Below are 26,140 nucleotides of genomic sequence, written 5' to 3' on the forward strand. Positions count from 1 at the left end.
TTGCTTCACGCTTTCTTCATCAAAGGGTGTTTTCCTAAATTGGATTCTCCATCAATCCCAGCTTAGGCACAGCTCAGTACTGAGTGAGTAAAGGCTTGTATAAGACATTTAAAGCCAGAGAGTGTTACACAAGGGGTGGATGCAGGGCGTTACACTGGGTTAGGTTTGGAAATATTCCATATATTTGCTGCTGTTGAAAGGGTTTTGTCCTTGCCTGACCCTTCGATATTGTTTGCATCAGGCAAAAACCGAAGACCTGGTTTTCTCTCCCCTGTCAACAAGGCCCAACAGCAGCACCATGTGACCCAAACCTGTGGTTATTGAACCGAAATCAAACTGCCTTTGAACTGTCTTCATTGCCTAGGCAATAGTTATAAAACCAGGGAGAAACGCCATAGATTTCTTGTCTTTTCAGCCTTAATGATCCAATGCTGCTGCCAACATACAGAACAAACATTGCCATTTAAACAGATGTATTTATTAAGTACTGGTAAATATTGTGTCATTTCTGTTGTCCAAATCCATAGAGCTGCACACTGAGAGGAAACATTCCGTGGGTTAGAATTAGGGCTGTGTATACAACACAACGTGGGCATGAGGGTAAGGAACAAGGGTCTCCTTCCCTGTGTCCATGCACCAGCCTGGCCAGCACAGCACAGGGAACCATGGCATGGTCCCAGCATCCTGATACCTCCTTTGCAGTGCTGTTTCACCCCAAATTTTCATAAATTTTCCCCTGCCTTCTCCAGCCATGACTGTGTCCCCAAGATAGGAACTGGAGCAGAGTCCCCCACATTGACATGCAAAATGTCCCTGGGTTGAAATGTCACCAGGAGCAGCAAGTGGACATTGCCTGGAACCCCCCAGGTAAATGTCACAGCACAGCCAGGACTGGTTTCTGGTGCTCCCTGGATGTCAGGACACACAGAAGGAGGTTTCCAGCTCCAAGATATATCTAATAATGAATGGGATTACCCTGGAGTTGAACAACTGCCTGATTTAGGGCTTCTAGATCCACAGCCTTACTGGAGCCCCTAATTTCTTTTCTTTCCAGTGTCTGATGTTTCTCATGATCCCCTTGCTGGGTGTCTCCCACAAGCCCCAGCCTCTCCACCAGCCTCCTGTAGATATTAAAGCTTTGATCTGCATCATTCATGCCACTGGCTCCTCCAGCCCTTAGGAAAGCAAATCCCTTCATTTAAAGGATTTTCTTCCAGCACTGGCAAGTTCATGAAAGACAAAACTATCACCTGTTGCTGTGACTGGTCCAGACACACCAGGACACTGGAAGTGCAGAGGGTTTGTATGCTGGAATGAGTCGTTCCCATGTTCCCTGTGCATTAACTGTTCCTATTGTTGGCCTCAGGCCCCCAGGGCCTCCAACAGGCTCTTCATAAAGAGGTGTAGGATGCTCCTGCTTCACTCAGCCCTTGCACCTCCTCAGCCGTGCCCAGCCCTGACTGCCAAGGTTTGGGAAAGGTATAAATGATCCCATGGGAGCTGTAGGAACGCACTCCTCTGTCCACACACAGCTCTGTCCTGCACTCAGTCACGGGGGCTTCTCCAGGAGGGCCAAGGTGCCAAATCTCCCCTGCACCCTCCCCAGCTGCCAACACCATGGCCTGGGACAGCATCCAGGAGGCATCATCCTGCCTGGCTCAGTTCCATGCTCCCGTGAGATGAAACCTTGTCATCATCCTCTTAGTGACAGCAAATTTTGCAGTAATTGGCTCATTAAGTGCCGAGCTGATTTTCTAAGCTGCCCTCCCCCCCAGCACTCCAAAGCAGGATTAGTGGGGACTGATGGCTTTGGAGATGCAGCATCCCCACAGCAGCCTGGGAGGGTCTGGGGAGAAAGCCCCCAGCTCACACGAGCCCTGGGTGGGCTGGGGGCTGTGCAGGGCTGTGTTTTGCCCGGGCAGGATCATCTGGCTGCCCAGATGGCCGGTGTCCATGACCCGGGGATTTTCGTGCGAGGCGATTGTCTCCGCTGAGGGAAGCCACAACGGGGTGTTTAGGGGAGGATGAAGGTAATGCTGAGAGCTGGACACGGCTCAAACCCCCAGGACTAATAACTTGCCCTCCTTTAAAACCTTCTTAATATCTTCAGTGGTCACGGGCAACCAGGTCCCAATTTTATAACCAGAAGATTAATCCAAGGTGCTGGAATTGCTCATGGGAAGGGACTTGGGCTCCAAAAGCCACCAGCCCTGGGATGCTGCACTAAGGCAGCTGTGGCTGCTCCCCGCCTCATCCCACCATGCCCAGCTGGAGCAGCATCCCTGCACACTGGGTTGGGTTTTTTGGGAGCAGGAGCCTCTTGTGCAAGGGGCTGGGCAGGTTTGGCTCCTTGTTCCCCCAGCACGGCTGCCCCGGTGGGTGGAAAAGGGTCCAGTGAGCAGAGAAGGAGAGTGTTTGGTTCAGCCGTGGTATTGGGAATAGCACAGGAGAAGGGAATGGGAGTTTTCCTCTCTGATGTTGCACCTGGCAGGTGCATCTCACGTGCTGATGGAAGATGATATCTTCTGGGACAGAGGATATTGGACTTTCCACTGGGAAGTCCATGAGGAGACAGAGCCCTTTTCTGCTCCGTGCAAACCCCAGCCCATCCCTGGCACCACATGAGCTCAGATGCAAAACAGATTGGGGCGTCCTGTGACCCTCTAAGCACATCCCCAGCACCAGCTCACACAGCCCTGGTCCCAGCCCAGCACAGCCCCACAGGTCTGGGCAGGGAACAGGAGGGTCGTGACTGTTGCAAACAAACGAGGGCGGTTTCAGTAAAATCTCCTGGGTTGGTTCCCAGCCAAAAGGAATCACAGTGCTGATGCTGTTGGCAGGACCCAGGAGTGGGATTTAATGTTTTCCATACTCTAATTATCCCGGGCTGAATTAGATGGAGCCCTGCAAGGTGTTCCCCCTCCGTTGGCAGCTCGTGACTCAGTCCTGTGTCTGTCAAACACAACCCTCAAGGCTCTGGGAATGTGGATCTGGGTGGGGAAGAGCTGCCCTCCTGTGAGGGCTCTGCTTCCCCATTTTCATTTACTTTGGGTTGTACAAGGACCAAGAAGGTCAGATCCTCCAGGAGAGGAGGTGCTGGGCAGACCCTGGGCTGTCACCAGTGGCCCATGGGGGATTGTCACCCCAAATGTGGCAGTGACACACACCCACACGTTTGTTTGCCACCACCATCACCTTCAACCCACTAGAGCATCTCTCCTGCACAATGCAAACTCCAAAACTTCATCTCCTTCACCCCAGGCCAGGTCCAAACTTGCAGAGGGGATGCTCCTGCTGGTGCCACCACACCGAGCCCTGGCAACACCCCCCCCCCCCAGCCCAGAGCTGCCTTAATCCATGGCCCTGCTTAGGGGTCTGGGCAAAGATTAGCTGGAAACATTCCCAGTGATTAGGGCTTAAATCGCTTTGGCATTTCACATCTTCTTAGAGCTCATAGGTGAGACCCTGGCAGCTGTAAATCCCCTCAGTCCCTAAGGATGTTACAGCTCCTGCACCGCTTGGGAATGAGCTTTACCCAGTTCTTGGTGTCAGAACAAGCTGCTCTGGGTAGTAAATCTCCTTCTGCTGGAAAGGGAAGGCCTATAAATTGTAAAAAATGGCAGGACAACACTGTGTATCTGCTCCCAGAGTCCCTTGTGCCACTTGGAATTTAGCTGGAAAGGAGCAGCCCACAGCAGCTGGAGCAAAGCAAACATTATTCCATCTATAACACAACTCCCAGCAGACAAGCCTGGCTGGCATTTAGGCACCAATTTATTTGAGTTTTAGATTTTTTTCCAAACTGGATTCTTGGCTGGTAGCAGAAACTGCAAAAATTATGTTGTACATTCACAAATACATTTAGAAAAGCAGGTAAATAAATACATGTGCACAAACAGCAACAACCCCTGAGGTTCAACACAAGCACTTGGCAGGAGATAAAATACAAATACAGGGTGAAATTTGGGCTCTGTTTGATTTTCTGACTTTTTGCCCCCAGCCAGGTGGGGTTCAGGCATTTCACACTGCTGGAAAGATTTTAAATCCACAGCTCAGAAATTCACCCCAAATCCAGGTCACCATCAGGGATTGTCCTCCCACCACTAAATGTTCATCCTTGGGTTCCCAGGCACCACGGACCCCTCGCAGCAGCCGCTGTCAGTCCGGGCTGTCACAGTGGTCTGTCCTGAGCTTTTCTCTCTCCTGCTGTGACAGAAGGAAACATTCTTAGAATCATGGAATACTTTGGACTGGAAGAGATTGTCACAGCATATGTCACACTTGAGCCAGCCACAATACACAGAGTAACACCATACAATATCAGAAGGCTTCAAGCATCTGCTCTTCTTGTTCTTTAGCCCAACCCTTTATACCCCTCTGGTTCACACCTGTGTGCCCTCTGTTCCCTGTGCGATTGCTCAGCACACCTGGGCACTCCATGGCTCCTTGCTGTCAGTGCTGCTCACCTGCTTCTCACAGCTGGACCCATTGGGATGAGGCTGTGGCCACAGCCCCATCCCAGCTACCACAAACTGTGTGCCTGCAAGGGGTCTTTAAAGCTCATCCAGTTCCACCCCTGCCATGGTCAGGGACACCTTCCACTACCCCAGGTTTCTCCAAGCCCCATCCAACCTGTCCTGGAACACTTCCACAGATGAGCAGCTGCCACTTCCTGGGGCACTTGCCCAAACTTGCTGCTGGGAGCTCAGCCCCAGGCTCACCCTGCTCCTCACCTGGAGAATTTTGCCGTAGAGTGCAAAGGAATCGTCCAGGTAGCGGGTGCCGAAGCCCATGATCCTGTTCACTGCCTGGCTGCAGATCCCCGCCACCGTGGCGGTGAGATGGACCGTGTAGGCAAACTGGATCTCCTGGGGGTTGACGTTGGGCCTGCTGGCTGTCAGCTCCCTCTGGACGTAGGCGTCGGCCAGGTTCTTGAAGGAGCTGTAGGACATGTCCCTGAAGAACAGCTGCAGCCGTGCGTCCTCCCTCACCTGGTGGGAGACAAGTGAGTGCACATCATGAGGGAAGGGTTCCATGTCCCACCCTCGTGCTGACACCTTCACTCCACACCAGGACTGCAGCTGAGAACACACAGCCAGGCACCATCATGCCCAGGCAAGGAATTAAAAGTTGCCATTTCCTGATTTTCCTGAGTGTTTTCCTGCCCCGGGGAAATCCATAGTGTTGCTGTGTTTGTTTTACAGCAGTGCAGAGCTTGGCCCAGATTCCCTCAGCCCCATCCAGCTGTCCACAGCTCTCTCACCTGCCTGTCCAGCTCATCTCCTGCACTCCGGAGCAGGGCAACGATTCTCCTGATGGCTTCATCTGTAGAGAGAGACACCAGGTTGTCTCCAGCCCTTTCACCAAGCCTCACACATCCAGATGCTCTGTTTAGCCCCCAGGAAAAATTCCTCGAGCAATGTTTATCCACCTCCATCCTTCCAAAACCCATTTCAGCCTATTTCCACATGCCTTGTTACCCTTGTTACCCTCAGCCAGCAAAAATACTCTCTTACCCCTGAATTTTGTCTTTTTTGTGGTCTAGTGGAAGGTGTTTCTGCCCATGGCAGGAGGGCTGGAATGAGGTGTTCTTTAAAGTCCTTTCCAACCCAAAACCCATTCTGGGAATCTGTGAATTCTCCCCCAGTCAAACCCTGATGCCAAAAATCTCCCACAAAGTCTTCATCCAGCTCTCGGGGTTACGAAAGCCCCAGGACCAGGACTGAAGCAGGGGTGGATCCCATGCAGGCCCTGCAGGGGACAAGTCTTGCCCACGTTTCTTTCCAAGGCCAACACTCACCGACCCCGTCGGTGCCGGGGGGCTGCGGGGGCTCCCCACACCCTCCTGCTGTGCCCCCCCGGCTCTCGCTGCCCTGCACGATCTGCCCGACCTCCTCGGACACCTGTGTGTAGTATCCATCGGGCCGCTCCGCCTCTGCCGGGACACAAACACAGATCCAGGAGTGAGGATTGCTTTTGTCAGCGTTGACTGGCGGGGCAAAGCCGCCGCGGCAGCGCTGCCCACCCCGGATCAGCGCATTCCGAAGGTGAAGGAAGCAACGGAGCAGCTGCGACCTGCCCCGAATCCGCCAGAGCTCCTCAGAAATGCCCTGGGCAGGGTTTTGGCACGGGGAGAGCTGGGCTGGGGACAGTGTCCCGCGGGCTCTGCCTGCGCCCAGCCCCAAGGCAGATCTCTTAACACTGGGCCTAGAGTGGCTCGGGATCTCATCTCAGGGCTCAAACACAGGTTTTAACTAAACCTGTGACCCTTGGTTGCCAGAGGGGGAAAGCTCGTGCTTGGGTCATAACTGCCCACAGCCGACTTGGAGTGACTGCGCTCAAAGCAGGGGCAGAACGACCCTTCCTGGGGCAGCAGGTTGGGGTTGGAGTCTCCAAAACCTATCCCAGGCCCCAGAAAACTCTGGGAGAGGGTTAGAAACCAGCACTAAACACCATGGCATTCCCCAAAGAAGCCCAGCAGGGTCCCGCTGGCAGCAGGGGTGGGTCAGGGTTGGGGGGGGATGTCCCACCTGGCTGGGCCGGGGCCAGGACGTGCCACAGGGGAAGGCAGCTGGGGCGCTTGCTCCTCGCCCCGGATCCCGGCTCTCCCCGCTCCTCCTCACCGTGCTTCTTCAGGGAGAAAACCTTCTTGAGGCTGGGTTTCTTCTTCAGGGCTCTGCCCAAAGCTGGGGACGTGCTGGAATCTACTCTGTGTTTTTTGGCTCCTTCTGGTTTGGAGCCCTGAAGAGCTTTGACATCTTTCTCCTTTGCTTTTTGCCCTGTGTTTTCCTTCTGGTCCTCAGGGCTCTTCTTCAAGAAGAGATTTAAGAAACCTTTCAGCAAAGCTGGTTTTGAACCCGAGTGTTGCGTTTTGCCCTGGGAAGAGTTTTTTGTGCTTTTCCTTTTGGCCTTCAGCCCCTCTTTAGGCACCTCCTGGGGAGCTTTGCTGTCATCACCCAAAGTCTCCTCCAGGTCTGGTGTTTTGAGTCTCTCCTCCTGGTCCTTCCTGGGGCTGGGTCTGGCACATGAGTGTGTGCAGAAATCACTTTCTGACCGTTGTAGCCCATCAGTTTTCCTCCCTCTCCCTCTGTCTTTCTCCTGAAGGGATTTTTTGGCCACCAATGAGTTTTCATGGCAGCTCAGTGAGCGCTTGACATAAATCTCCAGCACTTTCTTGGCCTCTCGCCTGTCCAGAGAGAGGATCTTGCCCAACGGCTGCCTCCCCACATCCCACTGAGGCATCTCCTCAGCCGGACCCTGAGTGTTGCTGTGGAGAAAAAACAACATTTTCAGTCTGGTTTTTGCCTTCCCCAGGCCACTGCACAGTCGGCTTGGGCCGGATGGAAACCTCCCTTGAGCTGGCACGCAGGGGTGCTGTGGGTGTCTGGGGTTGTTAATGCTCCTGGTTAATGATCAGGCAGTTTTATGGTCGTTATCTGAGTGCTCCTGATGCAGACGGCCCACATGGGGTTTTATAACCACAGACTCGTTGGTAAAGGAACCGAAACTGTGGAGAGGAGGGAGATGGGCTGGGCATATCCTAGAGGAGGAGCCTGGCCATCACCCAGGCGGTTTTATCTAGCAAGGACATCACCCAGACACCATCCCATCATCTCACAGCAACATGTTCCCACACTAGCATGAAAAACCACACCCCGGGAGCACACAGTGATCCACAGAGCCCTGAATTTAGAGCATTTCCCCTTAAAGTATTGGCTGCTAAAAATCATTGTAGCCCCTGGAGAGGCCAAGGGATGTGGGCTCCTGCAAGTGCCCTTGGTCACCTTGTGATGACACAGCCCTTCTGTGAGCTCCCACCAATGCAGGGCTGGGAACAGAGCTCAGAGCACCAATCCCGGCCTTTCCCACCACCTTTTTCTGTACATTTACAAGCAAAATTCATCCAAAGACACTGCTATTGGAAAACCAGAGCCATGATGGTGCCTCGTGCTGGATTTACCTCCATAACCAATTTCACCCTCCAAAGAACACGACCCAAACCAGACCCCTGAGCAGCACACGGGGAACCAGCACTGAAATCTGGCACACCTGGCTGTACAAAGCACCCTGGAGTTGGGAATCAGCCTCTGCTCAGACCCAGAGACCATCATCACAACACACAGCACACCCATCCACCCCACCTCAGCCTGCTTTTGGGATCAGAAAGGCAAGTTCCCTTCATCCAAGCCACCACCAAAGCCCACCAAACACTCAATAAAAAATCATCCCATTAAATTTAATCACAGTGAAGCCACAACCCCCATCCTACTTTGATTGATTCCAGTACATTGACCACAACATTGGTTATTTGCTGGTTTGGTTTTTACCTTTCCATCATTATTTCTGCTCCTTTGGACACAGTTCAAGATGAGTTCCTGGGCCACGGGCACTGAGGGATCCCAGGCTCTCCTGGGAGGTGCCTTTTTATACCCAAGCTGGTGGCTGAGTTAAGTCCTATTTTTAGCAGCCATTCAGGTAGGAGAGCAGCCAAGGCTTCCGCCCGGGATCCCCACTATCACCGCCCTCGTGGGGGAGATCAATGGGCGTGAGTTTCGCTGGAGGGGAAAACAATTTCCTTATGACAAGTAGCAGCAAAACAACATAAAATCACCTGTCACCTGGTGTAAGCACTGCCCTTTGAGACCAGCTATCTCAGGCAGCTGTTTGCCTTTGGGTTTGGTTTGGTTTGCTGTTTTTTACTGGGTGTGATGCCCGAAATGGGCTCTTCTGGGTTGTGCCTGTGAGGGGAAGTCACAACTTTCTCGGATGAGCAGGGTTTCAGTGCAGGAAGCAGAGTGCTCTGCTCACATGCCTGGAGCTCCCAGGCGGCTCCTGGGGGGCCACAGACACTCTGGGACACGGCACTGTCAGGCTCTTGCACAACCCTGGGCACGGCTGGGCTGAAACATCCCTGAAACCCACCCTGGGTTCAGGCAGCCCGTGCTTCCACCCTAAAACATGAACCAGCTCTTGCCCCAGATCCTTCCCGCTCCCGTGGCTCCCACTCAGCCCCACCCAGGGATGGAAAATCTCCCACCAGGCAGATCTGCCCAACCCAACACCTACAAACTGCACCCGTGCCGAGCAAATCTGACAGCAAAGCTCCCTTTGGCCCCACGGCCACCCCAGTGCCCCTCCCGTGGTTGTGGCATCCGGCAGGTGCTTCCCACTATTCCCCATCGCTGCTTTGCCATCTGATGGCAAAATTCCGCACTGCAGCTCGCAGGGATGGGGCCGGACGGGGCGGCAGCCGCAGACACGTAGGCTTTGGAAAACCCCTTTTTGGAAAACCCCTAGGGAAGGTTTCCACCAGAGCAGCGCTGTTTTCAGCTGGAATGATGTTCAGCCAAGGTGTCTCCTGGATAAAAATTTTCTTTTCTCGATACAGAGTTCAGCTTGCAATCAGGACTGTTTTATTTCTCTTTCTATAAACTGTCTATGCCGTAATTTCCTGTGACTGGGAGAGATCCACACCACGTCCCTTCATTTTCCCTGAGCCCACACGGCTGAATCAGAGTCTGGTATTGATTAGGAATTACCTGGCTCAGTTTTTCAGCACCCCCATCGACTGATAAATGGGTGAGGAGGAGCTTCCAGGCTGCTTCCCAGCTCTTGTCCACATCCTTCCACAAGCAAGTCGATCCCAGGGGATGAGGAGGAGTTTCACAATCCATTTTGTTCAATAAAACAAAAAGCCACATCCACTCGGGCCATGGGGGTCACTTTGGCCATCTCCACTTTGGAGATCTTTCTACTGGAGATTCCCCAAGGCCGAGTCCAAACACCATCCCTGCTCATGATTCCACTGGGAATCAGAATTGATGTATGGCCTCTTCCAGACACAGCCAGAAGATGAGAGAGCCAAACTCCAGGAGAAATCTTCACCTGAAATGTGATTCAGGACTGGGACCTTTTTCCAAGCTCAGATCACTCCTGGGATTTGGGACATGTTCAAACCTAAAGGGAGAGAGGCACAAGAAAAAGATACAGGAGACTGAGATAAACCAAAATCCCATTACCAGAGTGGGGGCAAACTGGACCCAAACTTTTCATCCACTTTTCTTATGATTGCTGGGAGAGAACAAGGAAGCTGGCAGGATGTTGCCCTGATTTTTAAAAGTGTTAAGTTTTGTTTTATAGTTCTTTTGAAAGTTTCAAAGTTCTCATAAAACTTCTTTAGCCTTCCAATGATGTTTACATATTTGAGAGTCAGAGTTCCCACACAATTTCATGTATAAATAGAATAATTTACATATTTGTCTGTGTGTGGAGAGAGATCATTGGTTGATCTTCGGACCAGTGTGGTTGGACAGGTGGTAATTCCACCCTCCAATCCACGGTCACCTTTGGAATTCTATAAATACCAGATATTTTAATAAAACTGGGTCTTTTTCTCTTTTGAACTTACCAAGCTTCTGTGTAGTCATTTTGTGTCCAATAGCGACAGCAGGAAATGCAGTTGTGAGGGGGGAGCACCCAGTGCTGGGGTTGGCATCTTCAGGCCAGTGACGTTGGGGGGGAAAAGCAGAACTGAACCCATGGGAACACAGCAGGGGATAAGCGGCTTCTGTGCCGGAAATTGCTTCAGAAGACAGAAAAAAACCAAGGGAGAGGCATTCCCCATGTGGAGCTGCAAGGTGCAGAGGGCAACAACAGCTTCAGAAGGCAGGTGCCAAAGCACCTGAATTCCTTGGGAATTCCTAGGCTGAGATTGGACATCAGGAAAGCTCTCCTCTGCAGGAGGCTGGGACAAGCTGAAATGGGTGTCTAGAGGGGTTGGGAATCACCCCCCTTGGAAGTCTTCTAGCTTGGCCAGACAAAACCACAGCCAGCCTAACCTGGTGTAGGAGGCCACTGTGTTTTATGTCGACCACAAAGGTCCCTTTGAGCCATCAACCAGCCACGAGCCATCAACCAGCCACGAGCCATCAGCCAGCCACCCAGGCACAAAACCACAGCAGCTGCAGATCTGATCCATGGTGGGGGTGTGGAGGGCAGCCACTGCTCCCTGCCCCAGCCAGCACATGGCCTCAGTGGAAACCTCTCAGCCCAGTTCTGCAGTTCCTCTGATCCAAGAGGGTGGTGGACACCAGCCCCCAAAGCAAATCCACTTTTCCATCAGCCCTGGCCGTGGTTTTAGCTGCTTCCCCCCACAGATGAGCAATGTGCAATGCCCTGCACCAAACACCAGCAGATGTGGGGCTGCTGAAGGGTGGCTGATGTTCTCCAGGGAATGAAGCACCTGGAAACCTCTGGGAAAGCCCACATGAGGCACCTGTCTGTGTTTCACAGCCCCTGAACTCCAGCCATGCCAAAAGTCACCAACAACCGTGTGCTGTCCCTCTCCACACCCCCACACCAAACTCCCTGGCACAAGCAGTGGTTGTTTCATTGTTTACTGACAGGGATGGGTTCCTGTTCCAGGAAAGCTGCAGGTTTACAGCCCTCCTGCTTCTGTTTGTCACAGGGAAAGACAGGTATTTCTCCAGGAGGTACACAAAAGCTTCCTAGGAGTGTGGACAAAGCTCATCATTCCAATCCATCCTTGCAAAGGTACCCTTGGATTGTCACTCCCCAAGACCCTTCTAGAGCTGCTCAGGGAGGCACAAAAGGGGGTTGAGGGCTTTTGGCAGCTTCCCAGCCAGGAAAGGAAAGCCCCAGCCAAGCCCAGAGTGATCTTTAGTCATCACGGGAAAAGCAGATGAAGAGAGGTCACCTCGCACACTCCCTGCAAGCACAGCACCAGAGCCAGGGCCACCAACTGGCACCTGCTCCAACAAAACAAACACACAGCTGGAAGAAGCAGTGGGATCCTCAGGAGCCATCAGGCTGGTTCTGTTGCAAGAAAGTGGAGTGGGAAAGAGGAGATCAGGAAAAATGCACCCATGGGTGCAGATCCCAGGAGTGACACAGGGCCCGGGTGTTACAGCTCCCAAGGAAGATCTGCTGTCCCACCAAAGCTGAAGGATTTCACCCCGAGAAAGATTTGATTTGACTCTTCCCTGGGATAAAAAGCATCCTTTGTGGAGGGAAGGATGAGGTTTGGGTGCTTCACTGCACCTGCCTGCTGTGGAGCATTCCCAGGCTGCGGCTGGGTGGGTGCTGGGTAACCTTTAGCCCCCTCTCTTAGCAGGGACTGTGGCCTCCCTTCCTAGCCAGGACCTCCCCCAGGCTGTGACCTCACACTCATTTGCCCCACTAGAGCTCCTCGTTCCCTTTCTCCTCCACCACCCAAATTTTCAAGCACCTCTGTTCTGCCGATGAGCTGGGGACTTTTTCTGGAAGTGAATCTCCTCAGCCAGTTCTCCAGAGATGTTGCACTGCTGAAGCTTTGCCATCCAGCCACCACCATCCCACCACTGTCTCTTACTGGCTACTGCCCACTTAGCATCTCCAGGCTGCAGGTGTAAAGCAGTTTTGCAGGACCAAGACCAGTTACAGCCAAAGGGACTGTAGTTTCAGGTTGGCAGTAACCAGTTTTGGTGGAAACCTCATGGGGCAACCACGTGTTTGTGCTGTGCTCACCCATCAGCTGCTGAGCAGCTCAGACTGGTGCCAAAAGATGTTGGGGATGAGATCTGGGTGCCCACAGGAGCTGGTTTTAAATGAGGAAAGCTTGGATTTCCCAGTTTCAGACCTTCAAACAGCAAGAAGTGAGATTTTCAACCTTACAGTCACAGCATTTTATTTCCTCTGTGGAAAGAAAAGTGAAAATAGTAGTGGGTATTTTCTGTTTTCACACACACACACACTTTGTTCACTTCAGGTATTCCTGCTTCAAACTCAAAACAAATAATCACATATCTGACCATGGGTGGGGTCATATTTGCTATTGGCTTTGTTTCTTGTCACATTATTTAATCACAAAATTAATTACAAAAGTCATTATCTGGAGGGAAAGGAGTTAAAGTGAATACCAGCTATGGGCAACCATGGAGCTTCAGCCAGGCTTGATCCAGGCAGGTATTTCAGCACACTCCTAACCTTAATCCCAGGAGCAACCTCACAGGAGACAGAGATTCCAGCATGCAGCACGTTTGCAATGTGCCCTCGCTCACAGCTGGGGACAGCTCCCACTGCCCAAGCAGAGCAGGAGGTGCTCAGCCCAGAGCTCCTGCTCTGCTCAGCTCATCTCATCTCCCTGGAAGAACAGAGGGATCTTTTCCACAGGTTTGGACCTTAAAGACAAGCACCAACATTTCAGAGTGAAAATATCACATTACCTGCTGAAGGGCAGGAGAGGAACCAGCAGAAGTCCAGATCACACATCCCCCTGTGCCTTTGGGGCTGGGGGACAGCCTCTGGGGGTGTTTTGCTAATGAAGCCCCAGAGATGCCCCAGCTTTGGCTCACAGCAGGCTTTGAAATCCAGGCCAGCTCTGTCCAGGAGAGGCAAGAGACACCAGCACTGCCCAGCAAAGCACAAGTGTCCCTGTGATGCACTGCAGTGAAGCCTCCAAAGATTTACTATGGTGAAACCTCCACTGGGTCTTCCTTCAAATCTTCATGGTCCTCATCCTCCAGCTGCTCCAGTTTGCTGGATTTCTCATGGACAACCTCCCCAGGAGTCTTCAAAAACCTGAAATACATTTCTGTGATGACTTTAAGGGCACGTCCAAACCCAGCCCCAAACCGGAGATGCCTTTGCCTTTGCATGGATGCAAATGCTGGAGCCTGTGCCCTCAACAAGGCCAGGCTCAATGGGGCTTGGAGCAACCCGGGAGAGTGGAAGGTGCCCCTGCCCATGGCAGGGGGTGGAATGAGATGAGCTTTAAGGTCCCTTCCAACACAAACCCTTCCATGAGTCTGTGATCAGCTGAGCTCTGGAGCTCAGAGGGGATTTGCCATCCTTGGGCTTTGCTGAGGATCCCAGGGAGCACTGAGCTCCCAGCTGGCACAGGACAGAGCCTGGACACAAACCCACTGGGCTATGTGCAGGGCAGGATGTTGCTGGATGAAGCAGCTGCCAACATCTGGAGCTCATCACCTTTCCATGCCCCATCTATGCCATCCCAGGCAGCTCATTCTTCTGTTCTGCTTCACCTCACCTGAACAACAGCTTCTGCCCTGGCTCCTTTTTGATGATGTTGAGTTTGTAGTAGTGTCTGAGTGCTCGTGACATCTTCTCATAGGTCATGTTCATCCGGTTCTGGAAGGAGAAAAGGATTGTGGGGTGTTGAGCAACAACACTTGGGTCTGTGTGCAGCAGGGCCACACATGGGACATCTGAGGATGTTTGGGGCATCGTGGGTCTGTAGTGTGGGTCCCTAACCCAGACTGGCTTCATGGTTTTGCTTTCCAAGGGATGAGAAAGTCCCACTTTCACCACCAGGCTGGCATCTCCCACTAACCCTGCACCCCCCATGTCCCCCTCCCCAGCCCCTGGGCCATCAGCTCTAGGGAACAGCTCATACAGGGGCATGCAGGGATGACAAATTCCTTCTCAGGGATGACAAATTCGCTCTCAGTTGCATTCACCTTGTGGTTGCCCCAGAGCTGGGCAAGCCCGTTTGGGTTGACGACGCGGAAGACCTTGGCCTCCCTGTCCTCCCACCTGATGTAGGGCTCGTAGCGGGGGTCGGCCAGCAGCTGGTACACGTATTCCCACAGCAGCCTGCAGTCTGAGCACGGGGGAACTGGTGGTCACAGAGCTGCCACTGTGCTCCAGCCAGGCTGGCCAGGCAGCAGGACTGCACATTTAGCAGCGACAATAAATATGAGAAGAACCCAGAGCTCAGGCACGGCACTTTTACTGCGAGATCTCAGAGCAATTACAATTTTTCAGGCAGGGAAACTGAGGTGGAAAGGCATGGAATGAGGGGAAGGGAGACAGATGGGCAGACAGGACAAAGCACCATCTCATTTCCCCAAGGAACAAGGCTATAAATTCATAATTACCTGCAATTTTCCCATCCACTGGGGCCGACAGGGTAGCAGGAAAAGAGCAGATGGCACCTGGCCTGCAGCTACTCCCTGAGCTGCGGTGGGAGAGGTTCAGTGGCTGCGTGTGCCTGTGGAACAGGGGCTGCTCTGCACAGCCCAGCCTTGAGGAAACAACTGGGGCAGCCTCAGCACTGCAGTCGGCACCTGCAAAAAAAAAAAAAACCTATTAAGCACCCTGTGGCTCATTAGGGTCCCAGACCTTGCAAAGCCCTGAAACAGGAGGGGAGGGACAGCCCAGGGTGATTTATCAGCCTGGGATCAGCCCAGCAGAGGAGGAGGGTGCTGAGGAAACCCTGGGATTTTCCTATGGCTGGAGCAGCAGAAAGTCCAGGGAGGTTAGAGGAGATGCCAGGTAGGGTCAGGGTCAGATACAGAAGAAAAACTGGCCTAGGAAAATGCCCCAGAGCACAGGCACCCCCTGGTAAATTGTGGGACTTAATTACCTTGCACATGAACCAGTAGAAGAGCCCAGAAAGGTGCTCCCAGATCCACCTCCACGCACATCCAGCCTCTGACACCAATCCAACCCCACCCTAACTCCTACCTGGGCCCCCCAAGGGCACGAAGAAGCCTCACTGGCCCCCACCAGCCTCACCTGGCCCCTCTCCCCACCCCACCCACTGACCCAGAAGCTCTGTGTAAGCTCAGCCCCAGCTCCTCAGCCCTTTCCCAGCTATGTTGCAGGACTAGTCTCCAGCAGGGCTGTGCCTCTGCCTGGCTTTGACCGTCCCTGATCCAAATCTCAATCTGCAGGCAGACTTCTTAGGGAAGTCATAGCCTTGCCAGTTTGCCACAGACTCCCACAGCACTGGTTCTGACCTGCTGCATCACTACAAATTTCCAAGGTGAGCTGGAATTTGCTGAGCTCAGTTGCCTCTCTCGGGTGGTGTGCGATGGTTTCAGCAGGCTGAGCTCCAAGCCCCAGGTGTGTGCAACCAGGCAGGTTCTGCCTGCTGGACACTGCCATTCTCCCAGGATATTTTTCTCCCATCATACCTTCCTCCGTGCTCCTGGCTTTTCTGAAGGGTGAGCTCAGCAAGGGGCTGCACACCAGAGCTCTTCTCTGAGTTTTAATGAAGTGGAGTATTTCATAAAGTACATCCCCTGCAGGGAAGGAAACTCTGCTCAGATGACTTTGGATAATGATCCCTCTCAGGTAGTGCTGCTGAGATTCTGAACTACACAGTATGGGGTTATTCCCCATCCCAAAGCATTTGCAGTTCAGATGGACCAGAGAAAGGAAGAGCTGTCCCCATCTCCAGCACAAAACCCAGTCTGCTGGGACCCATCGAGCCCTCTCAGCAGAGCACAGCTTGTGCCCTGGGTCTAACCTGAGCTCGGAGCTCGGCGTCTGAAGTCATCCTTGGTGAGGATGCACAAGGCTTTGCCGTTCATTTCGAACTTGCTCTCGTCAGTGGGCCGCAGGGAATATTCCTTCTCAGCCCATCGTAGCCAGTGGATCACATCATCCTTGCTCCACAGTGAGGGCTGGATCCCTGAAACCAGGAGCAGCCTCTGAAACAACTCTGTTCTCAAAACTGCTGAGTGGCAGGGTGGGGCTTCTTCTCCATCACCAAACTTTCCCTCTATATTAAGCATTCACGAGTCAAAAACACCACAAAGGGAGAAAATGAACCCTGACCAAGCCTTGTCCCCTTTGCCAGCAGGAAATGGTCCCTGGGGGGGGACACCGTGGCTGTACCCACCCTGTCCCACCCCATGGGAGCTCCTTTTTGAGCAGCACTGACTTGCTTAACCTCTACTCACTCAGCCTCCCTGGAAGCCTGAAGATCTGCCCAGTGCTGATGGGTGAGGGTCTGGCCTGGGCTGGGGGTGGTAACGACACTGCCACCACGGGGCTGGAAGAGCTGATGGCCACTTTGCCCTGGGGAAGAGATCAGATACATCAGTGGGGGAAATTCTGGTCCTGCCTTTGCTTTGGAGGTGCCTCTACCTGCTCCAGTATTTCCTAACTGGTTTCTCATAGCAGTGTGATGTGATGTGATGTGTGTTGTTTTTGTATTAAGGATGCATGAATGAAGTGACATAAACTCTTAGGTTTTTAGAAGGTAAAGACAAATTTTATTAGACATATTATTTTATAGATAGCTATGATAAAGTTGGACTTGATTGGTCTTTAATACTCTTTATACTATTGGTTAATTAGAAATAACACCCTTCTTGTAAATATTTTATAAGTAAATAATATGTTTAAAACACTACTTGTAAAGATTAAGGATTGTTTTAATTCTTCCTCTGAGCTTTCTCAAACTTCCCAGAGTAATGCTTGGGAAAGTTCATCTGACTCTTTCTCTGACCAGACTTTCAGCAACCACAGATGTGATTTGTTGTCTACAGCTCTTCCTCACACTTCTCCTCATCCTGGCCCCAGGATGAATCCCTGGTTGCCAAGAGATGCCAGGTTGCCTCTCTTTCTCCAGCTCTTTAGCAGAGGAACCTGCCCTCCTTCAGGCTCTGGATGAAGGTTATCCATCCCCACTCCCCATGGCTGCAGGGAAGGAGAAGATGGAGCTAAGACTGGCTGAGCCTGCAATGCCTGTGCTCCTGCAGGACCCTCTGATGCTCGATGGATGCTCAAGGATTTAGAAGAGCACTTCTGTTCTTTAGAGCTGTGGAAATAAAGCTGGCAACACTGCTTTGATTTTGTCCTGAAAACACCATATGGAGAGAGATCTCTCACTCTGTCCCTGGTGATCATTCGGGCATAAGTGGAAATGGCCATCCCATGGTTTAGGGGGAAGCAAGCTCCTCTTGCTCACTCTCCATGGAGTTCTGGCCCCTCAAGAATTACTTTTCCCCTTCAGCCAGGGCATGTGAGCCAGAAGGGAGCTCAGATCCTGCTTCCAGCCACATCTAGATCTTGAAATATTACTGGCAGCCAAGCAGATAATGTTTCCCCTTAAAAACCTATTAGTGTGAATCCCAGCAATTTCTCAGCTCCACTCACCAGAAAATTAACAATTTTGCTGTCAAATGGTATTTTCTGAAGCAGTTCCCAAATCTGAGCACTTCAGGCTCAGGCAGGCTTTTGCAGGTGATTTAGAGCAGCCACCCCTCGACTGTGTGTGCAGGCAGAGGAGTTGAGCCCTCTGAAAATGAGGGGTGAGGAGATGGGAGCTGGACACATCTTAAATGCAAAGCTGAAGCTCCCAAAATCAGAACAGGAGACAAGAGCAGTACAGTGCATCAGTCCAGGAAAAAATGCTTCCCTGGGAGTTACAGCAGGAAGAAGGCACCAGGCTGGTGAGGGGGTTTCTTCAGCAGAAGGACAATTTGGTGGTCACTGGGTTGGATTGAAAAAGCAGGCAGCTACATGACACTGCATGAGGAGAAGAACAGTGAGACTCCAGAATAAACTCTGAGCAGGCTTGGCAGCAAGGCAAACTGTCTTTCAGATTCACTCTAAGCAATAAGCTATGGGGAAAATAAAAGTGAAAGAAATTAGCAGTGTATTTTGTCTAGAACTCTCTAAACATTATTTTAATTTTCTCCCATCGATGTGAGTCTCTTACAAACGAGATTTACAGTAAAACCAGAACAAATCTGGTATTTTTCTCGCTCCTTAAGATTTGTAGGCCATGAGATACATTCTGAATTTTTATTACGTTATACTAATTTTATGTTCTTGCTTTTATCCCTGCTTAGCTACTTTCAGACTTTTCTGAGATGGGTTTTCTTTGCTTCAAGGGGAAATACTGTCCTTGGGGGTGTTTGAGTGGGAAAGTGAGAAAAAGTAGGGTGAAAAGGAACCCCCAGATGTGTGAGAGCAGCTTTTTGCTCAGAACCGAATGGGGGAACAGAGGCTCCCGGCTGCTCCGGGCTTTGTGAGGCCGTTTGGAGGTGGGGTAGGGGGTCACCCCCCAGGGCATGAACTTCCAGCCCGAACTGAGGAGGAGAAATCCCGAGAGGGGCCGGGGAGGAGGGAGGACAAGGGCCCTGGCCGGGCTCCTACCTGCATGGCCGGTGGCCGTGGGCGGCCGCTCCCGGCCCGGTGCGAGCGGAGCCCGGCGCTGCCGCGGTGTCCGGAGCGCTCCGCGGCGCGATCCTCGCGAAAAACGAAATCGAAACGGGCCGGAGCCCCGGGAAGCCGGAGAGCGCCGGGGGCAGCGCCCGGGGCCGGGTCGTGCTCCCCCCGTCCCCCCCCGGGGCCGCGACCCCGCGGCTCGCCCCGCTCCGCCCGGTACCGGGACAGCGCCGGGAAACCTCCTGCTGCCGGGGCCCCGCGGGCGGACACGCGATCCCGGGACACGCCGGGAGCAGCTCCAGCACCGGGGCTCGTCCTTTCTCTCCGCCAGGCGCGGCCGGGGCCGGGGGAACGGGAGGTGGGAGCACACCTGGAGGGTGCCCACCCGCCCCCGCGCACACCCTGTGATGTGGGGGCACACACGTTGTGGGGTTCTAGGGGTAACTGGGAGGGGCTTGGAAGGGACTGGGAGGGACAAAAAGTACTCTTTTAGGAAAAAAAGGGGCACGGGGAGGGGACTGGGAGCGACTGAGGAGGGTAATGGGATAGCCTGGGATGGACTGGGAGTGAGTGGAATAGATTTGGAAGGCACTGGGATAGACTGGGATGAGCTGGGAGTGACTGGGATAGATTTGGAGGGGATTGAATGGGATTTGGGAGGGATTGGACAGGACTGGGAAGGACTGTGAGGCACTTTTATGGACAAAAGGGGCACTGGGAGTGGACTGTTAAGGCGCTGGGATAGACTGGGAGAGACAAGAAGAGTACTTTTAGGAACAAAAGGGGCACTAGAAGGGCTCTGGGAACCATTGGGCATAGACTGGGATATAGGGGGATGGACTGGGAGGGCACTGGGATAGACTTGGAGGGGAATGCGTGGGACTGGGAGGCACTTTTAGGGACCAAAAGGGGCCGTGGGAGGGGACTGGGCTGGACTGGGCTGGACTGGGCTGGACTGGGAGGGGACTGGGCTGGACTGGGAGGGGACTGGGCTGGACTGGGAGGGCTCCGCCCCCCGCGAGCACCCACCCTTCGCGCCCCGCCCCCTCGTGCTCTCTCGGTTTCCATTGGCCAATTGGTGAAGCCAATCACGGAGCTGGTCCAATCGTGTGGCGGCGTGGGCGGCGGGCGGGGCTCAGAGGCGGGGCCCCGCCCACCGCCCGCCTGAGGGAGCGGCCGCGGCGGGGACGCGGTGAGTGAGGCCTCGGAGGGCGGGGGGGCAGCCGCGGACCCAGCGGGGCTTTGGGGACCCCTTCCCGCTTTCCTCTGAGCTTCTGGGGGCTTTCTCCGTGCTCTCGGTGCTTTGAGGGCGGTTACGGGCCTGGGGACGCCCACAGTGCGCTCTGTGTCCGGAAAAGGGGGTTGGGGGGCTTTCCTGGCCCAGCGGGCATAGAGGAGAGTGCGGGGCCGAGAGGGGCCTGGGGGTCACAGGAAACGTGGGGGAGGGAGCTGAGGGGCTCGCTGGGGGTCACAGGGAGCTCCGTTGTTGTGAATGGGCTTTGGAGGGGGTTCGGGGGGTGTTTATGGATCACAGGGGCCATGGAAGAGAGTGTCGGGGGACATGGATGAGGGGGCTGGGGGGTGTCTGGCCGTCAGAGGGGTTGTGGGGCTGAGGGGGTGTCTGGGGGTCACAGAGGATATGCTGGAGTGGGCTGTGGGGCTGAGGGGGTGTCTGGGGGGTCACAGCGGACTCTGTTGTTGTGAATGTGCTCTGGAGGGACCTGGGGAGCTTTGGGGGCTGCTCTGAGGGTGTTTAGGGACAGCACCTTGTGTGCACTGACGGGGCCCATCTCTGAGGATGGGGATGCTGCCACCTTTGTAGTGTTTACTTGCAAAGGGGGTCTTTGGAGTGTCTCCTACTCTCTGTCTGGTGGGGGCTGGGACTGTTATCCCTGGGTTAGCACTGCATCCTCGTGTCCCTGACGCGTTCGCGTTTCCTGGGCTGTGTGTGAGGCCGGGACTGTGCCCAGTGCCCCGTGCTGTGCCCACCACCCCCGGAATGGAGCCAGCCTCGCCCTGGGGTGCTGCTTGGTCACACACCACCCTCCTACACGTGTTCTGGGGCTGTAAGCTGGTGCAGTGTTAGTCTTAAACGTGTTTTTAGGCTTGAGCTAACCTTCCTTTTCTTCCCTCCTTTCTGGCCCCACTGTGCTTTGAAAGGAGCAGGAGTTTCTAAGGGGTTTTCCCCTAAATGGGTGAGTGGGTGAGAGCTCAGCCCAGCCCTGCTCATAGGCACATTTTTGTGTCAGCTGCAATCCTGCCTGTCTCTCTTCTGCCATCTCAGTGACCTGAGGCCCTTCAGGGAAGGGATGATAATAATGCAAACAGTCTTGGGTATGAGGTTTAATAGGACCAAGGTCCAGGTGCTGCATCAGGGTCAGGTCAACCTCCAGTATCAATCCAGGCTGGAGAACAGCCCTGGGAGAAGGACTTGGGCATGAGTTGCTTGGACATGCCCTGGTCACGTGTGTTGGACTCAGAACCCCCAGAGCCCTGGGCTGCTCCCCCAGTGTGGGCAGCATTGGAGGGGGGGATTCTCCTCCTCTGCCCTGCTCAGGTGAGACTCCCCCTGCAGAGCTGCCTCCAACCCTGGGGTCCAGCACAGGCAGGGCATGAAGCTGTTGGAGGAGACCACTGGGATGATCAAAGGGATGGAGCAGCTCTGCTGTGAGGAAAGGCTGAGCTTTGGGATTGTTCAGGCTGGAAAAGAGAAGGTTTGGGGTGACTGTATTGTGCCCTTCCAGGAGCTGAAGAGAGCCTGCAGAAAAATGGAGAAAAACTGTTTACAAGGGCCTGGAGTAACAGGGCAAGGGAGAAGAGCTTCACCATGACAGTAGATTTAGATGGGATATTGGGGAAAAAATCTTTCCTGTGAGGGTGGTGAGGCCCTGGCACAGGGTGCCCAGAGAAGCTGTGGCTGCCCCTGGATCCCCTGGATCCAAGGCCAGGCTGGACGGGGCTGGGAGCAGCCTGTGCTAGTGGAAGGTGTCCCTGTCCATTGGCAGGGGCTGGAACAGGATGAGATTTAAGATCTCTTCCCACCCAAACCATTCTGGGATTCTGTAAACCTGGGAGATTGAGAACCTCTGTAGGGAGAGTGTTTTGAATTGTTTTGCCAGGGTTGCTGCAACCCAAATCGTGTTGTAGCTGTAGATTATGGCTTTAAGGCAGAAAGTTCACCTGTGGTCCCTGTGAGAGCCTTATCCTCACCTCAGTCCCAGTCCTTCCTGCTGGCATTAGCAGCAGTCACAAGCAGCTCACTGGAAGGAAGTTGTGTCTGGGAATCAGCGGGAGCCCTGAGCTTTCCCTGTTCAGGTGTGTCCTTGTTTACCCTGTGCAGGGGCTGAGAGGCTGCACTGCTCACACTCACCTGGCTGTGAGGGTCATAAATACCTCAGTGCTCAGTTCTCAGAAGTGTTTTCAGTGATCTGAGCATCAAAACATTGAATTGTTTGGGTCAGGAACTGTAGGTTAGTGTGTAGGCAAAGCTGCTTGTGAGAGTTATTATTCTCCAGACTGGATTTCCATGTGCCTTTATTATTACTCTGTTTAGAGAAACAGTCACCTTTTGCTAAAATAAATACACTGTTTATAGCATAACTCTGTACTTACATCACTAACAAATGCTCTTCTGCAAAGCAGCCTGTACAATAATTGTCTTTATTTTCCATAATAACATCCATGTTCTGATCTTATGGCTGAAATGCAGCAGCTTATGTAAACCAAGGGAAGCCTGTGCAAAGACTGTGTCTAGACTTACTTCACCTTATCTTAAAGCAATTAAGGACAGGTTAAAGTAAGTTCTGCTGTCATGAAAATAGGCATGTGATGATTTGTTGGTGTTTGTTTCAAGACAGACTAATTTGCAGCATGTAAAATGTTTTTTGATATCTTTTGATGCTGTCTTGTGCTGCCAGAATTAAAGGGGATGAGTTTTGTGTTTGATTTGGGCTTGAAAGGAATGATCTTTCTGGTAGGAGTTCATTACATCATTTTATTTTGGGGGAGCTTTTTGTTTTGTATTTACTCTTTATAAATGAGTGGAGTTCAGTGAGCTCAGTCAAGCTGCAGGGGCAGCTGGAAGGAGTTGTAGATGAAGGAACCAAACTGGTTATTTCTATCCTTCTTAACAGTGGTGAGAGCCAAGCAGCAAAGTCATTTGAGCTGTTGGATGTAAAGTGCATGTAGCTGCAGACAGAGAAAATGAATTTGGGGTTTTCTTGGGGTTGTTTATTTTCTGGAAAGGTTTTGAGACCGTTCTTGGAGGGGCAGATAAGATAGTAATTCCAGAAGCCTCATCACTGGTTGTGCTAACAAAAATGTATCATCTAAGATCCATCTAGAGTTGTTGGATGTGTCCAGTATAAAATCACTCTAAGTTACACTTTGTTTTCCTGTGCTCTAGAGGTTTCCTTACCTGAGCTCTGCACACCAGTAATCAATATTTGCATCCCCAAAGTATTTTTAACCATCAGGCTTGAGAAACTCTCTTACTTCAGCTGATTTGATCATAAATCTGATCTTACCTCAGTCTCTTTGAAATACCTTCATGTTTTGGCATGCTCAGTCCTGCCTTCTCAGAATCCAAGAGGTTTCATAATCACTTGCTTGCAGTTTTCCATTCAGGATATTGTAACATTTTTTGTGTGGTGACTCGGTCTGTCTTTACAGGTCATGAGAAGTAAGAATCATCATCTCATTTTATTAGTTGCTGCTTTCAGCCCCGAGTTTGGGCCATGCCAGGATGTGTTTATCACTCGACCTCATCTTGAACTCATTCCATGTGCCCATGACAGACAGCCAAGTGTTTAGTTCACTGTGTAACAGTGCAGTCAGGAGAATCAAAGTATAATATTGTTTAAAAGTCTTGCTATTAATTCTACTTAAACACCTGAAAACCCATAAGCAGAAAATTTGGGTGTAGAGATAAGTAAATAACATTTCACCCTGTGTAATGAATTTGCTGTAAGGCTCCAGTGCTGTAGTTAACAACACCTTTGCCTCCCTTTGCCAAAAGCTGTGATCACCAAGGGACATTGGCCAGGCAGTGGGACTCGATTAATAATTGCATCACAGAGCTGCAGAGTCTGTCTGGAAAGTCACTGCACAATGAAAGGCCAACTCAGCAGCCAAATAACTGAGGGAAGGAGCCTTGCAGCACTCCTGAAATAGCACCTGTGAGCTCTCTCTTTGGTGCCTGCGCTTGCCAAAGCCACTGTCGAGAACTGTTCCTCCTCCTAGAAAGTCAAATCCTGCCTAATAAATGCAAAGTGAGTCTTCTGAAGGCTTTAGCCTGGGGGGGTGGACTCTGGAACTTCTCTGTTCTGCTTGGAGATCCCAGAGGAGTGTGTGAATAATGAGCTCTTTCTTTACAAGAAAAGTGCTGAGTTGGTGCCTGCTGATAAAGGTCACTTGAGCTATCTAAAGGATCTCCTGATTTTTAAATTAGTTTCTTAATAAAAAGCGAATTTAGCCAGAGGATCAGTGTATTACTGGATAATTTAACCCACATCCAGACAAGCAGCACAATAAACACCTTTTCTGTGGGGGAAAATGCAAAAGGATGGGGAGCCATCAGCATTTTTTTTCTTCACTTTATTCATAAATAGCATAACCAGAGCTAATGTAAAGTTTAGAAATTACCAATTTGGTGTCATTAACATTATTCTAGAAACAGTGTGATTGCAATATCTGTTTTTTTGGGGGGACCTGGCCTGGCTGCTGATGAAAGCCACTCTGATTTCAGGTTTCTGATCCCAATATCCCCTCTGATTCCAACATGACAGTCGGGTAGCACTGCTGGACCCTCTTTGCCAAGGTTGGTACAATTTTGGGTCTCTGGCTTTTGGATGGCCTTGCCACATGAATTGTTCACTGAACAGCCTCCCTGTTCTGAGCCATGACAGTGCAGAGAAGCTGTAATCCAGGTAGTGGGGAGGGGATGTGTTTTGGGAGTGTTACAGGGCAATAATTACAGGTGCTGAAGTAGCTGAAGTCCTGGGACCTGCCTTCCCTGTCAACCTGCCAACGACTGATGTCATTCCATCAGTTTTCACAACCATTTCTCCTCCTGTGTCTTGCTCCAGTTCTAATTTGCAGTCACAATGTGTCCTCCAGCCTCAGCAGAGACCTCACTGGCCCCTGTGGGCTTTGGATCCACTCTTTGGAGCACAAAAGAACACTAAGGACTTTTGAAGGGCAGCTGTTCCATAAGCACAGGCCTGAAATCAAGGAGGAAAATCGATGTCTGTTAGTCTTGGAAGCAGCATTGAACATGGGCTGTAGTTGCTAAAGCTCAACATTCAGTAATTTCTTCTGCAATTTGTGATTGCTTTTCTCTTGTTGCCCTCAGAACAACCTCAAATGTGTTGTGTGCAGCTATTAAAAATTGTGTTAATCCATGGATTGCTCCTGGGAGCAGGAATGTGCAACCATTGCTTTGGTTTTGCTACTGAACACACAAATATAGAAATACCCTTGTGAACTATAAAATGTAACAGTGATATGTATCCCACTGTCAGAGTGCCTGAGAATTACTCAGCTTTTTACTGCGAGAATAGAAGGCTGCCTGAGATTCAATACAGAAATAGCCAAAAGAACCAATAAAAAAAGAGGTAATGGAAATGGACTAAAGACAGAGAAATGAGAGTACAGCTCTGTGTCAGGTCTGCCTCTGCAATTTGTGGACAAATAGTCTAGATTAGAGTGTATTAGTCAGTCCTGCTTTCAGTGGCAGCAGCATTTCCAAGAACTGGGAAATGAATTCATTTCCCAACCAGCTCCCATAAAACAGTGCTATGTCCCTGACCTGTGCTGGGTGTCAGAGTTTAGTTCATTGAATCAGGAAGTTTTCAGAAAGAAGCAGAGCTTGGCAGCCATAAAAACAAGAGAAGTGACCCTTGTGACAGCAGCGAGAGGTGGTGTGTAACAGTTAATGATTGCTGCTGCCACGTGGTTTGTATGCAAAGTTTTGGCTACGTAGCTTTGCAAAACAGACAAGGAAGATGTAAATAACAAGGCCATGTTTAGTAAAAGAGGGGTTTTCAATAAATGTAATTCCTGGACTAGAAAGCATAGGTGAGTCCCTTGGAGCCTAACCCTGTGGCTCGCTGTGCTGGGACAGCAGCTGGTCACGTTTCCTGAAATGGCTCTGTGAGTCCACGTGATGCCACTGGATGTCCTGTAAACTGTCAGGATTAAGCATCTGCCTCAG

General features: G+C 51.9%; 3 protein-coding genes across 7 annotated transcripts in view; 1 reads left to right on the plus strand and 2 right to left on the minus strand.

The window, feature by feature from the left end:
• Positions 1-3,756: 3,756 nt before the first annotated feature.
• Positions 3,757-7,426, minus strand: BCL2L14 (BCL2 like 14). 2 transcript variants are annotated; one of them, XM_053998279.1, is made up of 5 exons: positions 6,531-7,426; positions 5,801-5,935; positions 5,264-5,325; positions 4,734-4,991; positions 3,757-4,203 (listed from the first exon to the last, which is right to left on the minus strand). In XM_053998279.1, the coding sequence occupies exons 1-5, from the start codon at positions 7,285-7,287 to the stop codon at positions 4,159-4,161; spliced, it is 1,257 nt and encodes a 418-aa protein (XP_053854254.1). In that variant the 5' UTR covers positions 7,288-7,426; the 3' UTR covers positions 3,757-4,158. The 2 variants fall into 2 exon arrangements, with proteins under 2 accessions (XP_053854254.1, XP_053854253.1); XM_053998278.1 differs by having other exon boundaries at positions 3,757-4,206.
• Positions 7,427-12,733: 5,307 nt separating this feature from the next.
• Positions 12,734-19,014, minus strand: ETV7 (ETS variant transcription factor 7). Its single transcript, XM_053998319.1, has 8 exons — positions 18,916-19,014; positions 16,710-16,827; positions 16,274-16,438; positions 15,939-16,046; positions 14,898-15,086; positions 14,478-14,620; positions 14,048-14,148; positions 12,734-13,578 (listed from the first exon to the last, which is right to left on the minus strand). Exons 1-8 carry the CDS (start codon positions 18,919-18,921, stop codon positions 13,467-13,469), a joined length of 942 nt encoding a protein of 313 aa, XP_053854294.1. The 5' UTR covers positions 18,922-19,014; the 3' UTR covers positions 12,734-13,466.
• A 1,061-nt stretch (positions 19,015-20,075) lies between these two features.
• Positions 20,076-26,140, plus strand: part of KCTD20 (potassium channel tetramerization domain containing 20) — a 30,275-nt gene continuing 24,210 nt past the window's right edge. For 2 of the 4 annotated variants that reach the window (XM_053998075.1, XM_053998078.1), the window contains exons 1-2: positions 23,956-24,197; positions 24,674-24,745. The gene's annotated coding sequence lies outside the window, so the exon portion shown is untranslated. Of the gene's footprint in view, positions 20,120-23,955; positions 24,198-24,673; positions 24,746-26,140 lie in introns of those variants that run through there. The other 2 variants (XM_053998076.1, XM_053998079.1) reach the window with 2 other exon arrangements.

Source organism: Vidua macroura, chromosome 24 (assembly GCF_024509145.1).
Source record: "Vidua macroura isolate BioBank_ID:100142 chromosome 24, ASM2450914v1, whole genome shotgun sequence".
Lineage (NCBI taxonomy): Eukaryota > Metazoa > Chordata > Aves > Passeriformes > Viduidae > Vidua > Vidua macroura.

Bases quoted from the DNA above. Each gene is read 5' to 3' on its own strand.
- ETV7 (XM_053998319.1), bottom strand. The intron at 14,621-14,897 runs GTAATTATGAAT...CCCCGTGCTCAG, and splicing joins AGTGGATGGGAAAATTGCAG to ACTGCAGGCTGCTGTGGGAA. The intron at 13,579-14,047 runs GTGAGGTGAAGC...AATGTATTTCAG, and splicing joins GGGCAGAAGCTGTTGTTCAG to GTTTTTGAAGACTCCTGGGG.
- BCL2L14 (XM_053998278.1), bottom strand. From the start codon at position 7,287: ATGTTGTTTTTTCTCCACAGCAACACTCAGGGTCCGGCTGAGGAGATG. The intron at 5,936-6,530 runs GTGGGACATCCC...GTGTCCCGGCAG, and splicing joins CCTGGCCCCGGCCCAGCCAG to AGGCGGAGCGGCCCGATGGA. The intron at 4,992-5,263 runs GTGAGAGAGCTG...GTCTCCCACCAG, and splicing joins GAGATGAGCTGGACAGGCAG to GTGAGGGAGGACGCACGGCT.